General features: G+C 35.1%; 1 protein-coding gene across 3 annotated transcripts; it reads left to right on the forward strand.

The window, feature by feature from the left end:
• Positions 1 to 694: 694 nt before the first annotated feature.
• On the forward strand, positions 695 to 21,998 carry LOC103485406 (vacuolar protein sorting-associated protein 52 A). Of its 3 annotated transcripts, none has more exons than XM_051081973.1 (22): positions 695 to 1,090; positions 1,283 to 1,358; positions 1,661 to 1,755; positions 1,973 to 2,030; positions 4,542 to 4,637; positions 10,595 to 10,696; positions 11,217 to 11,300; positions 12,573 to 12,653; positions 13,022 to 13,165; positions 13,939 to 14,030; positions 15,257 to 15,338; positions 16,628 to 16,810; positions 17,730 to 17,845; positions 17,942 to 18,000; positions 18,431 to 18,531; positions 19,143 to 19,193; positions 19,501 to 19,680; positions 19,779 to 19,913; positions 20,298 to 20,376; positions 20,828 to 20,881; positions 20,968 to 21,320; positions 21,439 to 21,998. In XM_051081973.1, the coding sequence occupies exons 2-21, from the start codon at positions 1,332 to 1,334 to the stop codon at positions 21,270 to 21,272; spliced, it is 2,124 nt and encodes a 707-aa protein (XP_050937930.1). In that variant the 5' UTR covers positions 695 to 1,090; positions 1,283 to 1,331; the 3' UTR covers positions 21,273 to 21,320; positions 21,439 to 21,998. The 3 variants fall into 3 exon arrangements, with proteins under 3 accessions (XP_050937930.1, XP_050937929.1, XP_050937931.1); XM_051081972.1 differs by lacking the exons at positions 695 to 1,090; positions 1,283 to 1,358 and adding exons at positions 3,082 to 3,279; positions 3,326 to 3,416 and having other exon boundaries at positions 1,664 to 1,755; XM_051081974.1 differs by lacking the exons at positions 695 to 1,090; positions 1,283 to 1,358; positions 21,439 to 21,998 and adding exons at positions 3,082 to 3,279; positions 3,326 to 3,416 and having other exon boundaries at positions 1,664 to 1,755; positions 20,824 to 20,881; positions 20,968 to 21,117.
• The last annotated feature ends 483 nt before the right edge of the window (positions 21,999 to 22,481 follow it).

Here is a 22,481-nt window from a genome sequence, read left to right on the forward strand (position 1 = left end):
ACAAGTCTTGTCTATATTGGTATAATATTTTGGTATGTTTTGTAAATATCTTAGTTCATTTTGTTATATAAAATTTATGATTTTTTTTCTCCAAGTTAGGATTTTTTTAAATACCCAAACATAGTCTAATTTAGCTAATTTAAAGATCAAAATTTCACATATTACAATCGAGGAATGAGAAGTTTCGTTAATTTTAAAGTTAATAGGTTGGATGAGATTCAAGTATGTAAGTTAATTCAAAATTAGTGCCTAATAAAGACAAATAGTTAATGCAAGGAGTTCTTGGTAAATATGTTATTCTTATGGTTTATCAACTATAATTGACTTAACTTGGCTACAAAAGCTTTTGGTGACCAAATAAAATTAAGAATTTTTATACCATACATTTTATAAGTAAGAGATGAAATAGAAATTCATCAAAACGATGAATATATCTTTATAAGACGATTGAATTAAGATTGTTAAACGTCGTTTTGACTTTTTACCTTAACTGAACTATAAACTAATTAAAAACTTAAATTAATATAAAATAGAAAGTATATATCATATACACAAAACACAAATACTATTTGAATTTTCATAAAACACCCACAGTGAATCAACCATGCTAAAAAAAAATGTTACAAAATTTAAACTACACATACAAAAAGATCATTTATTTGCAAAGTGATTTTTTTAACTCTAGAGGGCAGCAAAATAGAAATGTGTTGAGAAGGGAAAAAAAAAGGAAGGAAGATTGTCGAAAAGTAAATACAGTAGAAGCCAATCTCGCGGGTGCTACATCGTTTACGGATACACATGAACTGCTTCAACTTTTGCTCCTCCGATTAATGTAATCGAGCAATCTGTAAATTGAAATTCATTTCTTCAGACAAGAAACACATTTCTGATTCTCTCAACGGCTTTGAAGAAATCACCGGCGTCCAGTTGTTTCCGTCGTTTCAGATCAATTTCGGAATTCTGAGACGCAACTGAGGAATTGGACAACAAAGACGCTCCGCCGGCTCCGGCGTCCGAACACTTCTCCGATCTGTAAAACCCTCACATTCCTACCCGATTATTCCATCTCAAAACATATGCTACGCCTCGGGTCAGTGTGAATTTAGCTAGTATTTTTTCAGTGAAATGCAATTTTGCATTTGTACTTAAATTTGATCTGTTTCCTTCTTTGATATCGACTGTCATTTGCTTGCTTGGTGAACGATCAAGTGATCGTTAACTGTGAATACAACGAGCTCAGACTTTGTATTTCCATGACCCGATTGGTTTGTTGTGAATCTAGATCCCGCTGGCGAACTGTCTGTTGAGCACTCTTGGCCAATTCGGACGGGATGGCCGACACTGCGATCGACCAAGTGGTTAGTAAACTTACATCCCTTCTAATAAATTTTGAGCGATTTTTGGTTGGAGTATCATAGAAGCAATTTCATTGGAATTGAGATCAATCACGGCCGTGTTTCAAGTGGTACGAAACGTGAGGATATTGGTATCAGCTACAAGACCTTTCAAAAGTGAAGATTATGAATTTATTTTCGTTGAACGATGAAATGGAAGTTAAGCTGCGTAGTGTCAGCTTAGTACAAACTTGAATTCAATTAAATATTGGAGTGGATAGTAATGTATTATTATATATTTTCTCATGCTTCTTTATGCACTGCAGAATCAATCTTACGATGACGCCAACAAGACCCAGAAGAATGTTTTTGACTTGGAATCATTTGTTGGGGACTTGACTGTCGAGGAAGACGCTTGCAGGTAGGTCCATAGTTCATGTTTCTTATTCTTGTATGAAGCATTCACAATATTTCTTTTTCAGCCATCCTAACCTTGATGATGGCCAGAATTGCAGAGCGGGCTAAGATTGACATTACTTAAGAAAGACTATCATGATCTTATTTTGTTATTATATTTATTACCTTCTACCATTGAATTACCAAATTTCATTGTAGTATTAATTTGTCCCGTTTTACAGTGACGACATTTCATTGGAAGGACTGCAGCAAGAACTCGAAGAATGTAAAGATGATGATGTAAGTTATTTCTAACTTCCGTGTAAAATTTGAATGATTGAAACGAGAGCTTTAGCTTCACAATCATTATCAGTATGTCTTACATCACGTGTTAGTATCTTTCTCCCCAATCAGTTTTTTATTTTCAAATATCATATGTTATTGTACATTTAGACTCCTTGATTTAATTGTAGTTTATAAATGTGCTAATTTTTTAAGCAAGAAGCAACTTCTCATTGATGTAATAAAAAAGATTAAATGTTTAGGAAATGCAAACTCTTACAAGGAGAGAAAGAAAAGTTATATTCAGCAAACACAACCAAAAAGAGATGAACTTTCAAAACAACTTTGACCTCCAAGCCTCTTTCAACTATTGAGAAAACAAAAGCTACAACAAACTATTGAAGAAACCCGAAAAAACAACCACCGGCCAATGAAAGACCAACAAAGAGCAAACTGAAAACTCTTGAACTATGCAGAAACTAAAAACCCTATGAAAGTTATGAACCAACACCAAAAACCTTAAAAAGTAACCTTCTCCTAATGGTCTAAAAGCTTCCAACAGGAGAAAATTCAGCTTAATGAAAGCTTGTTTTTCATGAAAATTAAGACGATTTTCATTTTTCTTTTCTGTAGGCATCAAATAGATAATCTTTGACCAGCATGTTCAATCACTTGTTGTTATTGTACTTTGATCCCAAAAAAAATCTGATCAATTAGTCAAATATTGAAGATGTGTACTCTATATCTGGTTTCAGTATAATTGTCATGATTGTTAAAGGAAAATTAGGGTTTATAAATTATTTAATATTTTCCATTATTATTTTCCTTTTCTTTTGTTATTTTCCATTTATGAATTTTCCTTTATGTAGTTTCTTTGAGTTCTATATATTTTCCTATGTAAAACATCATTATGTACTATGAATTATTATGATTTATTTAATAATATAGAAATTTCATATGGTATCAGAACTTTAGAGTTTTATATTATTAAAATTTAGCCGCCACTGCTGCCCTCTAGCCTTGTTCAGCCTCTACCTCCGTCGATTTGACTAACCATTGACAACGGTAGATCCACGTGTAGATTCGCCGTTCTCCGGTGCCAACTCTACCCAACTCGCCGTACGAACTGCAGCAAAATCGAGCATTCTTGTTCAAACCAACGCTCTTTTCCAAAGTGTTTTCCATTTTTTGTCCAGATTGGTGCGTCTTTGACCCATCTGTCGTCCGTTTCATATCAGCTCACCATCACTCGAATCCATATCCACCATCCAGATCTGTCTCCATGGGTTTCTCCAATATGCTGCCGAGTTTGCTCCAGATCTGTCTCCATGGGTTTCTCCAATATGCTGCCGAGTTTGCTCCAGATCTGTCTCGGGGAGTTCACACCTCCATTCGACATCATGGGTTTCATTCTCTATTTGTGTTTGCACAACTGTCTCCAAATTTTATTTGAGTAAAAGCCATTTATCCATGGAAAATTCATGCTTTTCTCAACCAATTTGGTTTGTTTAGTTAGCTCGATTGGTTCAATTTGGTTTAGTCTTGGTTCACCGGTTTGGTCTACTTTTGGTTGGTTCAATCATTGAGTCCGGTTTAGTTAGTCCAATTGTTATGTTTTATTTTATGTATCTATTTCATTTTCAAATCAGTCGTTCATGGGTCTTGTTATATCATTTTTGAAAAGGAGACAAGTTTCTATATTATTAATAAACTCAAAGTACAAGAGAGTTATACAATGAGACTAATAGAGAAGCCTAGAAATGGGGGAGAAAGAGAGAGGATCAGTAGGTGCACCCGGACATTTCAACTAGGTTGACACCCCAATAACACCATCATCATATCCAAAATACAAGAACAATACTAAGGTCATGAAAAAACCAAAGTAAACACCCAAAATAACAATATAATCTACCTACGTAAGACTGAAGCCAAGTTGAAAAGTAAGAACTTAACAGTAGAAATACATATTAAAGCCCCTCAGAACTACAAAAGCACCAATTTTGAACTAGCAATCGGGGGAAACTGCTTTGTATCTCTTCAGATGAAGGTAGTCCAATTGGGGCAGATATCTTGTATGGAGTAATCTTTGTGGGTTTCTAATTCTATCCTAGATCTACTGATTTGATTTAGATGTTTTCTTAGCAAACTCAAGTTCGTGAATCTAGTACCTTGAGTTTGAGGGAGGATGTTAAAGTAAAATTAGGGTTTATGAATTATTAGTATTCTCCATTATTATTTTCCTTTTTTGGTATTTTCCATTTATGAATTTTGCTTTAGTGGTTTCTTTGAGGTCATATATTTTTCTATGTAAAACATCATTATGTACTCTGAATTATTATGATTTATTCAATAATATAGAAATTTCACAATAATGACTATTTTGGAAGTTTGCATCATTTACTATGATATATTTACGCTGTTGTCTCTATATTTTGAAAGGCTGAAAGAGTTCCTCTTTTTTTTACTTTTTATTTTTATTTTTAAATTATCATTATCATAATTTTATTTTTTAAATTCTTTGTTAATCAGGTTGTTACAAACATACTTTCTAAAGGTGTAAAACTAAGGGAGTACACAAAGGGAGTTGAAAACAATTTGCGGCAGGTTGAGCTGGATTCCATACAGGTTTGTCAACATTTCTTAATCTTTTGAGTACAAGTGGCGGGAGGATTTGAACCTCAAACCTCGAACCTCTTGGTTTTGAGTCTATACAGGTGCTAGTTGAGCTAAGCTCTTGGCATTAACATTTCTTAATCTTTTATGTTTCCAATTCTATGTCTGAATATTTTAAACTGTTGTGATTTGGTTTTTTTCTAAAGTGAATTTATTATTCTGCCTTGCCTGTGATCGAGCAATGTTATAGTTGTAGACGTCAAACTGTACTCTGTATGGTGCTGCGAGAGCGTTTTGGCTATTACTTTCTTTTGCTCTCATTAATATTTTAATTTTCAGACAACTTTAAAGATTTACGATGGTATGTTGGGTGTAGTTGATGTGGTCAATTAGGACAAGGTGGATGCTAAGCATAATTTGATTTGTTGGTTGGTTTAGAATTCCATGATCTATGTTTGTTTTCCTGCCTCAAGATGGTACTGTTGGTTATTTAATTGTAATTGTTCTCTTATTATGATTAGCAGCACTTGCAGAGATCTGTTTTAATCTTCGTTGCATGCAAGTGGGGATATTTTTATTTTCCATTAGATTGCTGGTAAGAAATGATGAGGGTGCTAACAGGGTGTCAATTTAGTTGAGATGTTTGGGTGTGCTTCGGTCTTTCTTTATTGCTCTTTGTTTAACTTTCTTGTACTTTGAGCATCAGTCTCTGATGTAGTAGGAATAGGGTACAGTCAAATCCTTAATATATTAGGATTAGGATTAGTTTCTTTGGTTTATTAGGATTAAGATTAGTTTCTTCTATTAATTAAGATCGTGATAAGTTTGCTTTTTAATTATAAATAGAGTAATTGTCTTCATTTATTCACAACTTTTAAACATTAATGAAATTCTCTCATTCGATATAAAATCGATTTGGTAGTGGAGCAGTCGTTCGAGCCAACGTTGACTACCACCGGTGAAAGACTGGAAACTCTTTGTGATGCCGATCACAAGAGGAGCTTTGTGAGTTGTGCTCGTTGCCAAATAACACACATCTAACAGGGGAACCCTTAAAATTAAAGAAAAAAAAAACAAAGATTTATCAGAATTTTGCAAGAATGGAATTTTATAGAACTACAATTTGGGACAGATATTGTTGTAGTAACAATCAAGAAAAACTGAGAAATATGCAAGAAAATTCAAGAATCGGTCCTACAACAATTATGATGAAGAAGCTTACCAAGAACACCCCATTTGTACATCAATCGTAAAGTTTTTGAAGAAATGAAGAAGGAAATCTAGAAAATTTGATAAAGGATTTTCTTTTGATCCTCAACAACGCATTATTGCACTCCGCTCTTCATCACGACTCCAATCAGTCTGGGTCACAGACTCCACAAGCACCAAACCTGGGTTCAAGCTACGTAGACAAAGTGAAGACCACCTGGAATAAACCATACTCTTTTTTGATGCTGGAAAACATAGCATGGTTAAGGGTTCAAAAAACCTTAGCCATCACTCAATTGATAGATTAACACAGAACTTCGAAAAACTTCCTCCCTACTCCGGCCACTCATCTGTGGAAAATTACTGGTTCAGAAACCAAATTGTGCAGGTTCCTACCAGCAACCATTAAAGAACGCCATAAGAGGAAGTTTTTTTTCTAAACTTCGGTGATTTTGATTCACTTGAAGCCCCACTGTCGGTTAAACAAGATTTATTAATTAGTGACTTATCTAATCCTATTGATTTATGTAGATTAAATTCAGTGGCCATAGAGGAAGATGTTCTGGTGGATATTCCATTCATGGATAATCATTTAAACTTGTAGAATAGTTCAACAATCACAAGAAATCCATTCAAAGCAATAGAAACCATGACGGTATCAGCAAAATCTGCTCGGCCGACCTCATCCTTGCCAGAGAAGATAGAGAAGACCATGTGCCAATATTCAAATCTGGAAGAAGAAGAGCAATCATCATGCGTGAAAAATGGTGATTAAGCCATCATGGAGGAAAGGAATTTTGATGGCCATTTGAGAAAAGTGATTAAGCCATCATGGAGGAAAGAGAATTTCGACGACCATAAAGAATCTGAATTTAATACTGACTGCCCTTCCTGAAAAAAATATGTTGTTACCTCTCCAAATGACTCCAATGCTCCCATTAAGAAGGGCCTTCAATTGATGGGTCCCTCATAAGCAGCCAATGGAGGAACCTGGTTTTTGGTATGCAAACGGGGAAGAGGAAAAGATGGAGCCCACATTCATTACAAGTATTGGTTTTTCTTTTCCTCCTCTTGAGGTATCCCAACAGACCACTTCTCTGGACAGAAAAGACAAAGAAAAAGTCCCTACCAGAAAGTCTCCTATTCAATAAGTGGTGAAAGACCTGCAAAGATTCAAGAATACCCAGAAATTTTACATCAAAGGAAGAACATCTTTCCAAAATGCCTGGATGGCCCTAATGAACTCAAATTTACTTGAAGAAAGTTGCGTGAAAATTCAAACATCCAGACCGGAGTGTAAGAGGTCAATCAAGTCCCCTCATGCTTTTTTGAATCGATCTCCCATTAAAATTCCAGACTCAGATATTCAACTTGTGCGAGTTACTCTGCCCTCTGCCTCACACATTTCAACCTCCGGAAAAGAACTATCAGATGATGAAAATTCTATAGTTAGTGCAAGCAGTTAGGAGTTGGAATCCAGGAATCAAGAGGAGTTGGAGGATCGATCTCTTAATCAAGAGGAAGTCAAATACCCTGATGCATAAGGGCCAAACCTACCCATGTTATTCCTCTCACCAGAACTCAAGAGGTCCAGCAAAGAGGCAGTTGAAAATCTCCCACTAGAATTAGCGCCATTCATAGGTGTCTATGAAATTGAACTAATATGAGAAGGTGATTAGAATAAAGCAAAAGTATGAAAATCATTTCGTGGAATAGAAGGGGCCTACTAAATAAATCAAAGCAATTGGCCTTGAAAAGATTATTGAAGTCCACAAATCCTGTAGTGGTTTCAATTCAGGAAATGAAACAAGAAGTTATTGACAGTTCCCTGATCAAGGCCCTTTGGAGTTCGAAGGATATCGTTTGGGATTTTGTAGAAGCAGTCGGTAGATCAGAGGGAATTCTGACTATGTGGAACGAAAGTAAAATTTCAGTGTCTCAAGTTATCAAAGGTAGATACACTCTCTCTCAGTCAAGTGCACCACTGTATGTAGAAAGACTTGCTGGATTTCCAATGTGTATGGCCTAACACAATACCAACAAAGGAAAGCTCATCTGGCTGGAGCTCACTTCTCTTGCAACCTTCTGTTTAGGTGTTTGGTGCGTGGGAGGAGATTTTAGTATTACCAGATTGATCCAAGAGAGATTTCCAATAAGTAGGCAAACCAGGGGAATGAGAAAATTTAACAAACTCATTGATGATACCAATTTCTTTGAAATTCGCTATCTAATGGGAAATTCATATGATCTAGAGAAGGCAGCGTAATTTCCCATTAGATTGCAAAAGTGTTGGCCGAAAGACTCAAAAAGATTATGCCAAGCATCATAGACTCCCCTCAAACTGCCTTTTTGGAAGGTCGACAAATTCTTGATCCCATTCTCATAGCAAATGAAGTGGTAGAAGAGTATAGAGCAAAAAAGAAGAAAGGATGGCTGCTTAAATTGGACCTTGAGAAAGCTTTTGACATGGTTGACTGGGTATTCTTAGAAAAAGTAATGAAACAGAAATTTTTTGATGGCAGATGGATAACGTGGATAATGGGATGTGTGTGAGATTCCAAGTACTCAATCTTCATAAATTGCTGTCCAAGAGGCAGAATACAAGCATCAAGAGGTCTAAGACAAGGAGATCCACTCTCCCCCTTTCTATTTCTTCTGTTAAGTGAAGTTCTTTCAGCCTCATCTCAAAGATTCACGTAAAAAGGATGTTTGAAAGATTTACAATGGGCAAATACAAGGTCCATGTTCCCTTACTTCATTTTGCCGATGACACCCATGTTTTTTGAAAATATGACGAGGCTATGATGGAAAATCTTGGCAAGACTTTGGTTCTATTTGAATGGTGTTCAGGCCAAAAAGTTAATTGGGAAAAGTCTTCTATCTGCGGGATCAATATTGAGGAAAAAAAGACTACTGAAATGGCCTCAAGGCTAAGTTGCAAGGCAGAAAACCTCCGCATTATGACCTCGGTCTACCAGTTGGAGGCTACCCTAAAAGTTCCTCGTTCTGGCAGCCCATCATAGATAAAGTCCAAGGAAAACTAAGCAAGTGGAGGAGGTAGAATCACCTTATGCAAATCAGTCCTTTCTAACCTTCCCACATATTACATGTCCACTTCCCTCATGCCAGCTTCTATTTATAATACTTTGGAAGAAATTATGAGGAAGTTCTTCTGGGAAGGCAACAGTGGGGGGAAGCTGAATCATTTGGTTAAATGGAACAAACTCACCAAAACAGAGAGAGATGGAGGGCTCGGTTTGTGCAATATGAAAATAAGGAATATGTCTCTCTTAGCAAAATGGGGCTGGAGGTTTATGTCAGAACAGAATGCCCTGTGGTGTAAAGTAGTTAAAAGCATTCACGGGAGCCATCCTTTCCATTGGCACACAAGTGGGAAGGAGTACTTGAGCCTTAGAAGCCCGTGGATCAGTATATCTAGAGAATGGCGCAAAGTTGAAGCATTGGCTGCCTTTGGATTGGGCACTGGCAGAAGAGTTGTCTTTTGGACCGACCCTTGGCTGGATGTTATCCCACTGAATAGTAAATTCCCAAGGCTATTCCGTATTACCCTTTCACCAAAAGGGTCCGTGGCCTAGCATTGGGATAGTCAAACTAGCTCTTGCTCGGTTTAGTTCAGAAGATTGCTGAAAGAAGAAGAAGCCACCAAATTCCAAGCATTGTTGATCTCATTAAATGGGAAAATGGTAAACACCTCCCTAGATAAGAGGGTTTGGACCCTAGAAACTGGAGGTTCTTTCACCATTAAATCTTTGGTTAACCATCTCTCAACAGCCTCTTCCATTGATACTATGCTACACAGGAGTCTGGAAAACAAAGAGCCCTAAAAGAGTGAACATTTCTATGTGGATCATGCTTCTGAAGAATGTAAATTGTGCCTTTATTCTGCAAAAAAAGCTGCCTTCCCACGTCTCTCACCCCACATGTGTCACCTTTGCTGCAATAATCAGGAAGGCCTTCATCACATTTTTTTCGAATGCCCTTATGCAGTAAACTGTTGACCGGCTGCTGCAAATCTTTAGCCTCAGTTGGGCTTTTGATAGTAACTTAAGATAACGTGTTGCAAACTCTGTCTGGCCCAACCTTGAAGAAAACTTCTTCACTATTGTAGTGCAATGCAATCAAGGTCCTACTTGTAGAATTATGGTTTGAAAGAAATCAGCGAGTTTTCCACAAGGCCACTAGATGGATTGATCGCTTTGATTTCGCTCGGCTAAATGCTTCATCATGTTCTGCTGCTGTAGAGGCCTCCAATTGACTTCATTTTACATGTTTCTGTAGTTTTATCTTATTTCTTTTTCAAATATGATGAGGACCCTTAAGGAGTGTAAACCTAGTTGAGGTGTCTGGGTGTGTCTATTGAACCATAGTTTTTTCTTAGCTCTTTGTATAATTCTCTTGTACTTTGAGCTTCTGACTCATTATTATTATTAATAAATGAGACTCGTTTCCTTTTAAAAAATAGAGTACCTCTTCTTGTATTTACAACCTTTAAACATTAATAAAGTTCTCTCATTTGGTATGCATCAGTCTCATTCACTTTGTTAGTAAAGAGACTTGTTTCCTTATGAAAAGAAATATTGCACATAAACCAGTGTACACTATTATTGATATGCACACACATGTTTGTGGTTCACTAATTCTAGTATTGAGGGTTCTTCCTTTTCATATATCAATGAAAAATTTGTTGAAGCAACAGTTCCAGTATTAAAGGTTAACTTTGAATTGTTCAAACATTGCAGGAATATATTAAAGAAAGTGATAACTTAGTCTCGCTTCATGAACAAATTCGCGACTGCGATAACATTTTATCACAGATGGAAACTCTTCTCAGTGGTTTCCAGGTATTTCAGCTGCTTTTCTCGCACCCTAGTAATATCTAACTTTTTAGTGAAGTGCAACAATCTGCTTGTATTAGCATGTAGCGTTGTTTGGTGTCATTATATCCATCTCTGAAGTCTGAATTTCTATCTGATTCCTGTTTTCTTAAGTTTCATCTGATTCCTCAGGATGACTTTCAATCCTCACTAGATGATATACTATGGGACTTTGGGCTATCTTTCTCAAATTTGTATCTGATTCCTGTTTTCTTAAGTTTCATCTGATTCCTCAGGATGACTTTCAATCCTCATTAGATGATATACTATGGGAATTTGGGCTATCTTTCTCAAATTTGAATGCACATGGAATTACACTGACCTTGAGTTTAATTTCAATTGTTAATTTATATCATCTTAAAGGAGTTCATTGGGATTGTTCCCCCCACCTCCCCACTAAAAATGACATCGTTTCTTCTATTACATTTGTTCATCCTAGATATTCTTCCAAGGAATTAATATATTTATGTTTTAAAAAAAATTTCAGGCCGAAATTGGTTCTATTAGTGCAGACATTAAAGTCCTGCAGGAGAAGTCAATGGATATGGGTCTGAAGCTCAAGAATCGCAAGGTATTCTTGATTGGATGAAGAAACTTCCTTACATTGGTAATTTGAAAAAACTGAAGAATCAAGTCTTTGGATCTCAATAGGTGTTACAATGGCTTGCTTACTTATAATATCCATTGCTGTTTGATTTCGCTTGTATCAGATACATTCTTATTTTCCTGAAGCTTTAAAAAGAGATTGTCGTGATTAAAAGTATTACTATATTATATAAAATGCCAAGATATAGGAAGAAGTGAAATTCAGGTGCTACGATAGTTTTATTATGGCATTTTGGACTTTTTAACTATCATATTTTGATGACATTAGTGTTCTCTTTCTTTTTATCTCCCATAATGAGTTTTTTGCAACTTCGTTTATTTATCAATAAGACTGTCATTGATTTAGTTTCATTTAGTGAACAAAACGTAATTAGTATTGGTGTGAAATAATCTTTCACTTATATTCCTTTCTCTTGAATTTTCTGCATTTTAACAAAAACATTTCTTGAGAAACTTTTCATAACTCAACACTTGTAATTAAGTACCAGGAGATGGTCAAGTATTTTGCGTTTGATATTACAGTGTTCTTCACTTGCTTATTTTAGAAATTCTTTCCATTCTTGGCATTTCTTTTCAGGTGGGGACGAGCACATTGTTTCTAAAATAGTATGCACTTTTGCATTGTTTACTCTAGAAGTTGTTAGTGAAAAGTGTTGTTTCTGTTTTTTTAAAATAGTATGTGCTTTCTCGTCGTGTACTCTAGAAGTTGTTAATGAGACCTTTTTGGGCTTAGCTTTCCTTCCCTTTAGTAATTTCGTATCATCTACGAAATGATAAATTTTCTTATAAGAAAAGTTGTTTATGGGACCTGAAATATTAGGGGGTTCAGTATATGCATTTATGGGTTTTGAAAAGTTTCTTTTTTCTGCCTTCTTCTTTTTCTTTAATACTTCTGGGGTAAGTGAGAATTCACGGCAATGCTTGTCGCAGTTGGTTAAAGAAAGTTGCATGTTCATCTAGTTTGCTCCTTGTTTTAACTCAGTAAATGCTTTTATGGATTCCTGAAAATCATCTTTCTTTCCTCTTTCTTTTTAATGCTTCTCTGGGTGAGACACCAAGTGAATTTCTGTATCAGCACCATATGAATTCCTGTAGCAGTTGCTTTCTTTTGAAAAGATGAATTGTATCTTTGTTTAGTTTTACTCAATATTTTAACTCAGCATAGTACATGCATCACTATTTCGTCTTCCTACTCTATCATTTTTTCTCATGTGCTAGGCTTTATAATCTTATTCAGGTGGCAGAATCAAAATTGGCAAAGTTTGTCGAAGAGATCATTGTCCCTCCAAGGATGATAGACATAATTGTTGATGGAGAGGTATTGTTGGTATCTGTACACTTCACTCCCATTTGAAGCTTGGCGTTGTTTGCTACTCATTTTTTATTGTTCTTGCTCTAAATTAGTTTTAGGTATCCTTTAATTTTTTCAAGTTTCTCCTGTATATCGTTCTTATTAATTCGGTTTTTTCTTTTTTTTTTTGTCTGTTTAAAAATGTGTATATTTTCAGTAGTAATGAATAAATATCACTCATGCTAATAGAAGGGAGCAAAAGTACCTGTTCTTCGATTTGGCTTGTCAGTGCATAATTTGTGGTGCATAATTTGAAATTTCTTCATGCTTCCTTCTCCTTTTCTCATTGAAAAGCCTGTGTTGATATTCCAGTGAACTTATTTTTCTTTCTTCAGGTTAATGATGAATATTTGAGAACTCTTGAGATTCTAAGTAAGAAACTGGTGGTCGCGGAAGTGGATCCAATGATAAAAAATTCCAAAGCACTAAAGGATGTACAGCCTGAGCTTGAAAAACTCCGACAGAAAGCCGTGTCTAAGGTTGTGCTCTGTCTCACAGCGGCTGCATTCCTTTGGAAATATATGTTAGTCTGTGTTTCTTAGGGATATTTTTGAAGTAGTAGGCTATCTACTCCAACCTCATTCACAGAACTCTAGTAGTACAGACAGTAGTTAAATTAAATTTGTAGAAAAGCCATTAAATTCAAAACCACCTTCCAGCTTTTCTGTGAACAGCTTTTGTAACACCAGAGTTGACTTTGACAATTCAGGAACAGGATGCAACTTTTTTCCCTCTTCCTGTTGTTCTAATTTCTAATTTGTTTAAGAATGAAATCGTGCGTTCTCAGTCACTTAGTGATTAGGCATGTAACATAATGGACATATTCGGAATGTAACATGAGTGAAGACCGACATGGTATTACCATTCCCTTATTCTTCTGGAAGTTTGGTTGGTCATGTATATTTGGATTTATGCATCATTAAAATCAATGACGTTTAGATGAGATTGATGTCTTGATTATCTCATATTAGAGATGAAAGATGTGGTCTCTTGATTAAACAATAAATTTTAAAATTTGAATTTATGAATATGTTACTGTTTACTATTTTGGTTTTATTTCACAAACTTCAAAGGTAAAACTCATTTTTCTTTGACAGAAAGTTCTGAACTTTTTTCAGTGATCCTGTGGTCATTTAACATGGTGCAGCTAGATCTTCAATTAACTGCATATGTAACAGTTGTTGAATTTTTGTTTATTTTTTGTTATTTGACGGGCTGTTATATGCATTTTGTCTATGTTATCGTTTTTCAGGTCTATGACTTCCTTGTCCAGAAACTCCATGCTTTGAGAAAACCTAAGACAAATATTCAGATCCTTCAACAGAGTGTTCTTTTGAAGTACAAGTAAGTCTAAAATTTTTGCACTTTCCATACTTGCCTTTTCATTGTTGTCTGATGAAAACTGCCAAATATGGAATAAGCAGATTCTCAGAATGTTACTTTTCTAATAACTTTCAGTATTTATATTATCCAGGGATTCCTATTCTCATTTTGAACAGTTAATGGATTTAGTTCTATCTAATGCTTTTCTTTGGTGTAAATCTAAGCATCATATACTCATTATACTTTATCTTTTTTCTTTTCTTTCCAATGGGAGAGCTTCTTGTAAATACATACATCTAGGTGTTGAGGTTTCCCCTTATTTCATCTACCAATGAAATGTTTCTTATTAAAAAAAAGAAAAAAAGACCTAGCAGAGTTTATGCCACAATTACCCTATTTCCTCAATCTTCCATTTCTTATATTGTGTGTATTGAAGGCCTGTTGTTGTCAAAACTCGTGCTAAGAGGACACCACTTCTCTCCTCCATCTCATAAAGGTTCCCATTGAAGTTGAGTTTTACATCTTGCTCCCACTTATCTTACACGTATGCCAGTATCCTGTTGTGGCTCTAACCATCATGGGTTGGCCTAGTGGTAAAAGAAAAACGTAGTCTTTACTCTCAATAAATGGCTAAGAGGTCAAGGATTCAATCCATGGTGATCACCTACCTAGAAATTAATTTTTTACAAGTTTTCTTGACACCCTAATGTTGTAGGATCAAGAAGGTTGTCCTTTGAGATTAGTTAAGGTGCATAAGCTGGGCAGGACAGTCACGCATATATATAAAAATATCCTCCTGTGGCTTTAACAAATCAGGGGTGTGTGGATATTGTTAAATAGATTTTGTGGACCTCCCTACCATTCAACTGATCTTTGCAGAAGAAAATTCAATGGCCACTGGCCATCTTCCAGTCTTATATAGAGTTAGGATCTTCTTTGCCTTCTTCTATATGTAATTTAATAAGCAGATTCAGAAACTATTCTATTACATGAATATTTTCCTGCCTTACTTCTTGTATACTAGTAGTTGGTAATTCATTGACTGTTGTTTGTTATTATAATGTGTGCCTTCTTTGCACAATGAAGTAAGGATCAATGTGTGTCTCAACAGTGATCTATTTATTCCTTCCCATGTACTTTCTTATCTATAAAACTCAATGTTATTCTATGATTTTGCATCTTTTTTGTCTACCCAAAGTTCATCATGGAATACATTTTCAGATTCTGCTACCTTAATGATAATGTAGGTATGTTATTTCTTTCCTCAAGGATCATAGCAAAGAAGTTTACAGTGAGGTTCGGACGGCATATATTGATACAATGAACAAGGTAATTGTTTAAGAAATCATTTGTTTTTGTAATGGTGTGCATGGTTTAATTACGTGAACCCTTGTGGAAGAGGAAGACAACAATTCAAATGCTTGGACAATATGTTACTCACAGAGAATTTATACAATTATTATTTGGGGTTATCTCTATGTATGGTTAATTCATGGTTATCTTAATTTATTTTGACCTGGGAGTTCCAAATCACTGATGTTGTCATGATGCTAGTTGTCCACTATGTTAACAATATATTGCCTGTTGGACTGAACAACTCTCAAGGGATTTCTTTGTCAGACTTCGTCAGTAGTTGTACCATGTAGGCAATGAGACCATATGAATACTTCAGACCTTCTAGGCATGTTAGAGTGTCAATAAGTAGTTCATCAACTCCAGAGCACTGAAAGTGACATAACATTGAAGGGGTCCAATTAAGTTAGATGGTTTGGTATGAATTTTTAAGTGCTTAAAAGCACTTAGATGGTCATTGCAAACATACTCTTAAATTATTTTGAAATTCACAAACAAGTAGAGGAAAAATGTATAAAAAGCGGCAACGATTTGGAATGAATTCTTCACGGTCCTCTTAAGGGAATCTATCCAAGGGAGAGGAAGATGTGCTTATCACTTATTCCCGACAGAAATTTTGGCATTGGTTTCTATATTCCCAGCAGAAGATGAAGAAAATTTCTTATTGGTTTCTACATACCTCACTTTTCATTCTCTAATTATCACTTATTTCTGGCAGAATTTTTTTGTGAGCATGGAATTGACTAGGCTGCTATGATATCTCTTGTGATTGATGTAACAAACAGTAAGTACAAAAAATGGTCCAAGGGGTGATAAGGACTTATCTATTCAAGATACTGGAACATAATACAGATTACATAGAACAAATCTTCTGCATGGTTCAAGTCTATGCCATGTCTTATTTTGGAATTGATATGGCATTACGTTGACACTATTCCTGTGCCTATTTTATTGGACGTAAGAGTAAATGATTTGGGGTATTTTTAGATCCAACAATAATTAGTTTATCTCTTTCTTATGATTGCTTGCTAATGTTGCCATGCATTTTTTTGTCCTTTACATAATTGCTTTTCACCAGGCTCCCTGACATGTTTTTATGCATCAGTAAAAATTGTTTCCTGTTTTTAACGGGAGAATCATTTCTCTAATGAATATTGAGTTATCGATGTATTTTCTTCCTTTTGAAGAGGAAACAAGTCTCAACATTATTAATGTTTAAATATTTGAGTTATTGATGTATTAAAACTAATACTCATGTTTCTTAGGTTTTGAGTGCACATTTTCGTGCCTACATACAGGCACTAGAGAAATTACAGTTAGACATAGCGACATCTAGTGATCTGATTGGGGTTGAGGCTAGAAGTTCAGGTCTTTTCTTGAGAGGCAGGGAACCACTGAAGAACCGATCTGCCGTTTTTGCACTTGGTGATAGAATAAAGATATTAAAGGTTTTATTACTCTCTTTATTCTTGTAACCTTCTTGATCACATTGTTCACTCACCCGTATATGAATCTAACTTGTGATTTACTTTTCTCATAGTTCTTCATTTCTTCATTCTTGTCTGAACTAGTAGCTCAGTCTTGTTGACCATGAGTTTGTTTATGTAAAGTTTTATATTTATTCTTTCATTAAATTACTAAATTGTCGAACTTGTAAGGTTTTGTCTAATAGGTTCGACTTTTAAGAAGTGTATGATAAGTCATTGAAATTTCAATAAGTCTTTAATATGCAAGAAAAAAGCCCAAGGCCGAGTGTTTCCCTCTGAGTCAGGGGTGGCATGTTATTCCATAGGGAGAGGTTTTTCAAATTGTGGTGCACTCTCAGTGCGTTGGGCTTACATTTTCACTTTCCGGTGGGGGATTCCATGGCCGCTTTACTGCCCTAGCTTTGCAGTCAAAGCGAGGGGTTTTGCGCTACATAAATTCTTAACATGCGCTACATTCTTCAAAATGAATGGAGGATTTTGTGTATAATATGACCCAAAACTTTCAAGTTATTGTGTCTATATGTGAATTTTAAAAGATTTCAAATTGTTCAAATACCTATTAGATTCAAATTTGAAACTTTTGGGATCTACTAAAATACTTTTAAAATTTGAGGGACTTATTAAACCTTTCTTAAAATTTAAAGACTAATTAGACATTAATTTGAACTTCGTATTTTAGTCTTTATTTTTTGTTCTTTTGTTGTTATATTGCACTTTAATTTTGATGTATTAGAATTAGATGCTTTAAATAATAATCTTAACTAGTTTGGACTTGGAACAAATGAGTTCGGGTACATTCACATTCGATAAATGACATCTATATAAGTTTGTATTTTTACTAATTGAATTTGCTGCACGTCCTGGTGTAAACTCTATTCAGGAAGTTGACGAACCTGCACTGATTCCACATATAGCTGAAGCCAGTTCAATTAAGTATCCTTACGAAGTTCTCTTTAGGAGCTTGCATAAGCTTCTAATGGACACTGCCACTTCTGAGTACTTCACAGTTCACTCTTCCTTAGTTTATTAACTTTAGAATGTTATTTGTAGCAAGTTTGCCGACTTTCTAATTAATTGTTTTTTACTTCACAGGTATAATTTCTGTGATGATTTTTTTGGGGAAGAATCTATGTTTTATGACATCTTTGCGGGTAATTATGATGGAATCCTTGGCTTATTGTCAGTTAACATATCTATACTGACGTCAAGTTGCCAATACGAGTTTAAATCTTTTATTACGAGTTTTCACCTCTCAAAAAAGTTATGCTATTGGTCTTATATTCCTTTTTTTTTCTTTCAAATCTGTTATGCATATTAATGCAAAAGCATCTCACCATCTCTTCTTCTTCTTCTTCTTCTTCTCTCTCTCTCTCTCTCTCTCTCTCACACACACACACACACACACACACAGAACCATGTTTATTCCTAGAGTCAATTTCTGTGAAAGCTCTGGGCAATCATATTGCACAAGTTCAGACTTTTCTTCTAAGGAAAAGATATTGAGTGGAAGATACTTCGTTTTTTGTTATTATAGTCATTTGGTGAGGTTAACATGATCTGACATTAGTTCTCAATAATCAGGTCCCTTTGCTGTCATTGACGAACACTTCAGTTCAATTCTCCCAAACAGTTATGATGCAATTGGTCTAATGCTCATGATTTTGATCATTCATCAGCATCAGGTACATGATCTTAGTTTAATCTGGTGCTAATTATATGGGTTCTTAATAAACTAAATAGTAGTTGCTGTTGGGCTTCCATATTAATTCAATAGTGCGCGTAAGCCCTAACTAGGAGATATTGGTAATACATGTCAAGGTGGAGCTTACTATTTAGATCGTTTCTGAAATTTCTAATTATTTAAATTCACTTATTAAGTTGACATGTTTTCAGTTCTAAGAGCATGCCTTTATCTTGATAATTAGTTACTTCTATTTTTAACCTTTAATGGGTTACATTTTTTTTAATTAGATGAAATACGTGGGAATTGATATGGTCCCCCAGAATCATTGACTAGATTTTAGAGTTACATAACTTGTCAGGATATATCAGATACTTGTTCTAGAAAAGCCTGCTTATGCAACTTGCTTGTGGCATTTTTTTGCTGCATATTCAGTTTTTTTTTAAATAAAAAAATATAAATTAGGATCTCCATATTCAGTTTTCTATTTGATATTTTTTCTGCTTTTGAACATGTTGAATATTTTGTAACACATCGACTTCCTCGTTCATGTGGTTGCATATTTTGTTATCTAATGATATATCGATTGGCTGACAATGTTTATATGTCCAGCTCATCATGTCACGACGGCGTATACCTTGCTTGGATTCATATTTAGACAAGGTCTGTGTTTCTTGAAAGTTTATACGTCTGCTTAACTTTCTAGATATCAGTTCCATTAATCTCGATGGTGTTAATTGATGGCCCCTACAGTTTATGTGGGCTATGATTGAGAATCTCCTTCATGTGTGAGCTTTTGAGGACTAGAATAAATGAGGAACTGATTTGCTGATTTGAAAATCGGAGGAAGGGAGAATTTTGAACATGAATGTGTAAATGTTATATTTCTTTGATATCCAAAGATGGTTGATGATAATTGTATTGCTTGCTTATGGACTGCATAACCTGGTTGTTTGATTATCCTGAGCAGGTTAATATTGCTCTTTGGCCTCGTTTTAAGATGGTATTTGACATGCACCTCAGCAGTCTGAGGAATGCAAATGTAAAGACGTTGTGGGAAGATGACGTGCATCCTCACTATGTCATGAGACGATACGCTGAGTTTACAGCTTCACTTATCCATCTAAATGTCGAATATGGAGATGGACAGGTAGGTCAGATCACAATAACAGGATACGCTTACTCCCTTTTTTTTTGTTTCAGGTTTTCACTGCCTAACTATGTGTATCTACAATGACATGTTTGCAGCTTGATTTGAATTTGGAGCGGCTAAGAATGGCAATTGACGATTTGCTTATAAAGCTTGCCAAAACCTTTTCAAAAGCTAAATCACAGACAGTTTTTCTTATAAATAACTATGATATGACAATTTCCGTCTTGAAGGTAGGCATTGGCTCTCGAGGTCTCTTTTCTTTTTCTCTAATGAAATCAATGAAATAGAAATTCGGTAGGTAATGTCATACTGTAATTTCATAAAAGCTTAGAAGGAGAAATCCCAAGAGCGTAACCTATCCTCGTTATGGCTTGCAGTCCTTTTTCTATTAAACCTGCAGTCACACTTTATTTCTTTGTAAAAAAGAAAAATGATGCTTCCTAGAGTTCATTGGAAAGAAATGGTCTTCTCATAATTTTGAACCCCTCGTTGAGAAAATAAAAAGAACTTCTTGAGCAAGATTATTTGCTCAGTTTTTTCCTTGAGCTGGGGCAGCACATGATTTGTTTATGGCTCTACGAAGGTTCTTCAGTGAGAAATTTTATTGATTTCAGGAAGCTGGTCCGGAGGGTGGGAAAATTCTGGTGCACTTCGAGAATCTGCTGAAGAGCAACACAGCCTTGTTTGTGGCAAGTAACTTGCTGTGTGTTTTTTTTTTAATTTTCTTTTATATATTTTATTTTAAAATAACTATTTGCATTATTAGTTGTAATATCTTTATTTTAAAATTATCTAATTGCATTATTGGTATTAATATTTGATTGGTGCAGTTTATTCCTAAAATGGCTTAACCTTCACGCTGTTGTATTCTTATTGTTTTGACGCTTTGCCTTTTAATTGAATGAAAAAAAAAATGGTGATCGAAATTCTTTTGAGATGAAGACTAGCTACACTAATCTGTATTATATTTTTACATTGGCTAAAATGTTAAAATTTGCACCCATCAAAAGATATCAACATTACTTATGTGATCTGCACGTGCCTTCTGCCTCATGTCTTTATTTAATAACAAAAGTATAATGTCCTAGAATTGCTTGTCATTCTTTGTGAGTCGTTTGAGGATATACTTCCTTCATGCAGGAAGAACTCTTGGCAGAGCATTTTAGCCAACTTATCAAGTTTGTTAAAACCCGTGGCTGTAAGTGCTTGATCAAATTTTATTGACTTTTGGTCACTTTGTTGGTTTTTTAAGCGATGAACTTATAGAACAAATATCTTTTTCAGCGGAGGACCTAAGTTCGAATCCTGACCGACCAATTACTGTGGCTGAAGTAGAGCCCCTTGTAAAGGATTTTGCGAGCAGATGGAAAGCTGCAATCGAGTTGATGCACAAAGATGTCATCACTTCTTTCAGTAATTTCCTGTGTGGAATGGAAATCCTAAGGGCGGCTTTGACTCAACTGCTCCTTTATTACACAAGACTCTCGGACTGTATAAAGCGGATTGTTGGTGGCTCAGCTCTAAACAAGGATCTAGTGTCCATTTCTTCAATTATGTATGAAATTAGGAAATATTCAAGAACTTTTTAAGGTTGAGGGAATCAGAACGAAGAGCAAGAAATGAAGATCACATAATATGTAAGCAAGCAGAAGCCAACATCATTACCTCCTTTTCTCTTGAGCTTCACATTTCGGTTCACGAAATGTTAGTAGTGTGGGTAAGCATGCTTGTTTACGCTATTATTTCTTATTGCAGGTGCCAATGCAGCTGTGTTCAACGTTTGGTTATGCACAACGCTTTCGTTTTGGTTCTTCGGAAAATATCCGGTTGACATGCATTCACCCTTCTATCACATTTCTGTGCCAAGACATTACATTACCTGTGTCACCATTAGTTAATTTGCTGTGTACAATTTTTACCATGGACCCTGATACACAAATCCTTTTCCATAAATCATCCCCACCAGAAAAATCCCAGAGGAACAGGACGAAGAAGCCAAAGTTAAAACTGAAATATCACAGTTTGTTGTAAGATTCTGTTCCCAAGTTAGAAGAAAAATTAGGAAAAATGTCCTACATCTCTGGGACTTAATTTGCAAGAGTGAAATGTTTACAAAGAATTTCTTTTTCAAACCGAAGGTTTTGCCTTGGACTTGGAGCGGATAGGTAGTTGACAGGTTAATGTTTTATGGGGTTCATTCTTTTTCTTTTTTGTTTGAGATGTTAATGTATAAACATTAATCACTCACTTGTTTCTCCATGGTACGACATGTCGTTCATGGCTTATCAATTATCACATCATCTTTGGTAGACTAACCTATTTCTTTTCTAGTTTCAATTTTAATGGTCTTTACAATTAGATTTCATTATGATATACGCAATGGGTGTCTAAAGAGGCTCTTTCTTAGTGCTTAGTTTTAAAAGATTGTTCCAAATAATTTTTGAGTGCTTTGACAAAAAATTGTTCTTGGAGCAGGGGATTCAAACGATAGATCTTTGGTTGCGAATACATAGGTGCTACTTTATGCTATTTATTTGTTATTTTAGTCCTAAAGAGGTTTAGAGGAAAGCTACGAAGGCTTTTGGGTTAAATCTTGTAACAATTTCTCAAAATTTTCAATTTTTAAATGGTCTATTTTAGTTTCTTAAAAGATTATTTGTTTGTCTTTAATTTTTCAAAGAATCATTTGTCCAAAGAAACATTTTAAAGATGGCTATTTTGGTAGTTGGTAGTTAGCATTTTATCTTACCACCAAATATTTTCTTTATTCTATATTTTTGTATGTTAATTTACATGTT

This window comes from Cucumis melo, chromosome 3 (genome assembly GCF_025177605.1).
Source record: "Cucumis melo cultivar AY chromosome 3, USDA_Cmelo_AY_1.0, whole genome shotgun sequence".
NCBI lineage: Eukaryota > Viridiplantae > Streptophyta > Magnoliopsida > Cucurbitales > Cucurbitaceae > Cucumis > Cucumis melo.

Bases quoted from the DNA above. Each gene is read 5' to 3' on its own strand.
- LOC103485406 (XM_051081972.1), top strand. The intron at 4,638-10,594 runs GTTTGTCAACAT...CAAACATTGCAG, and splicing joins TTGAGCTGGATTCCATACAG to GAATATATTAAAGAAAGTGA. The intron at 16,811-17,729 runs GTTTTATTACTC...AACTCTATTCAG, and splicing joins ATAGAATAAAGATATTAAAG to GAAGTTGACGAACCTGCACT.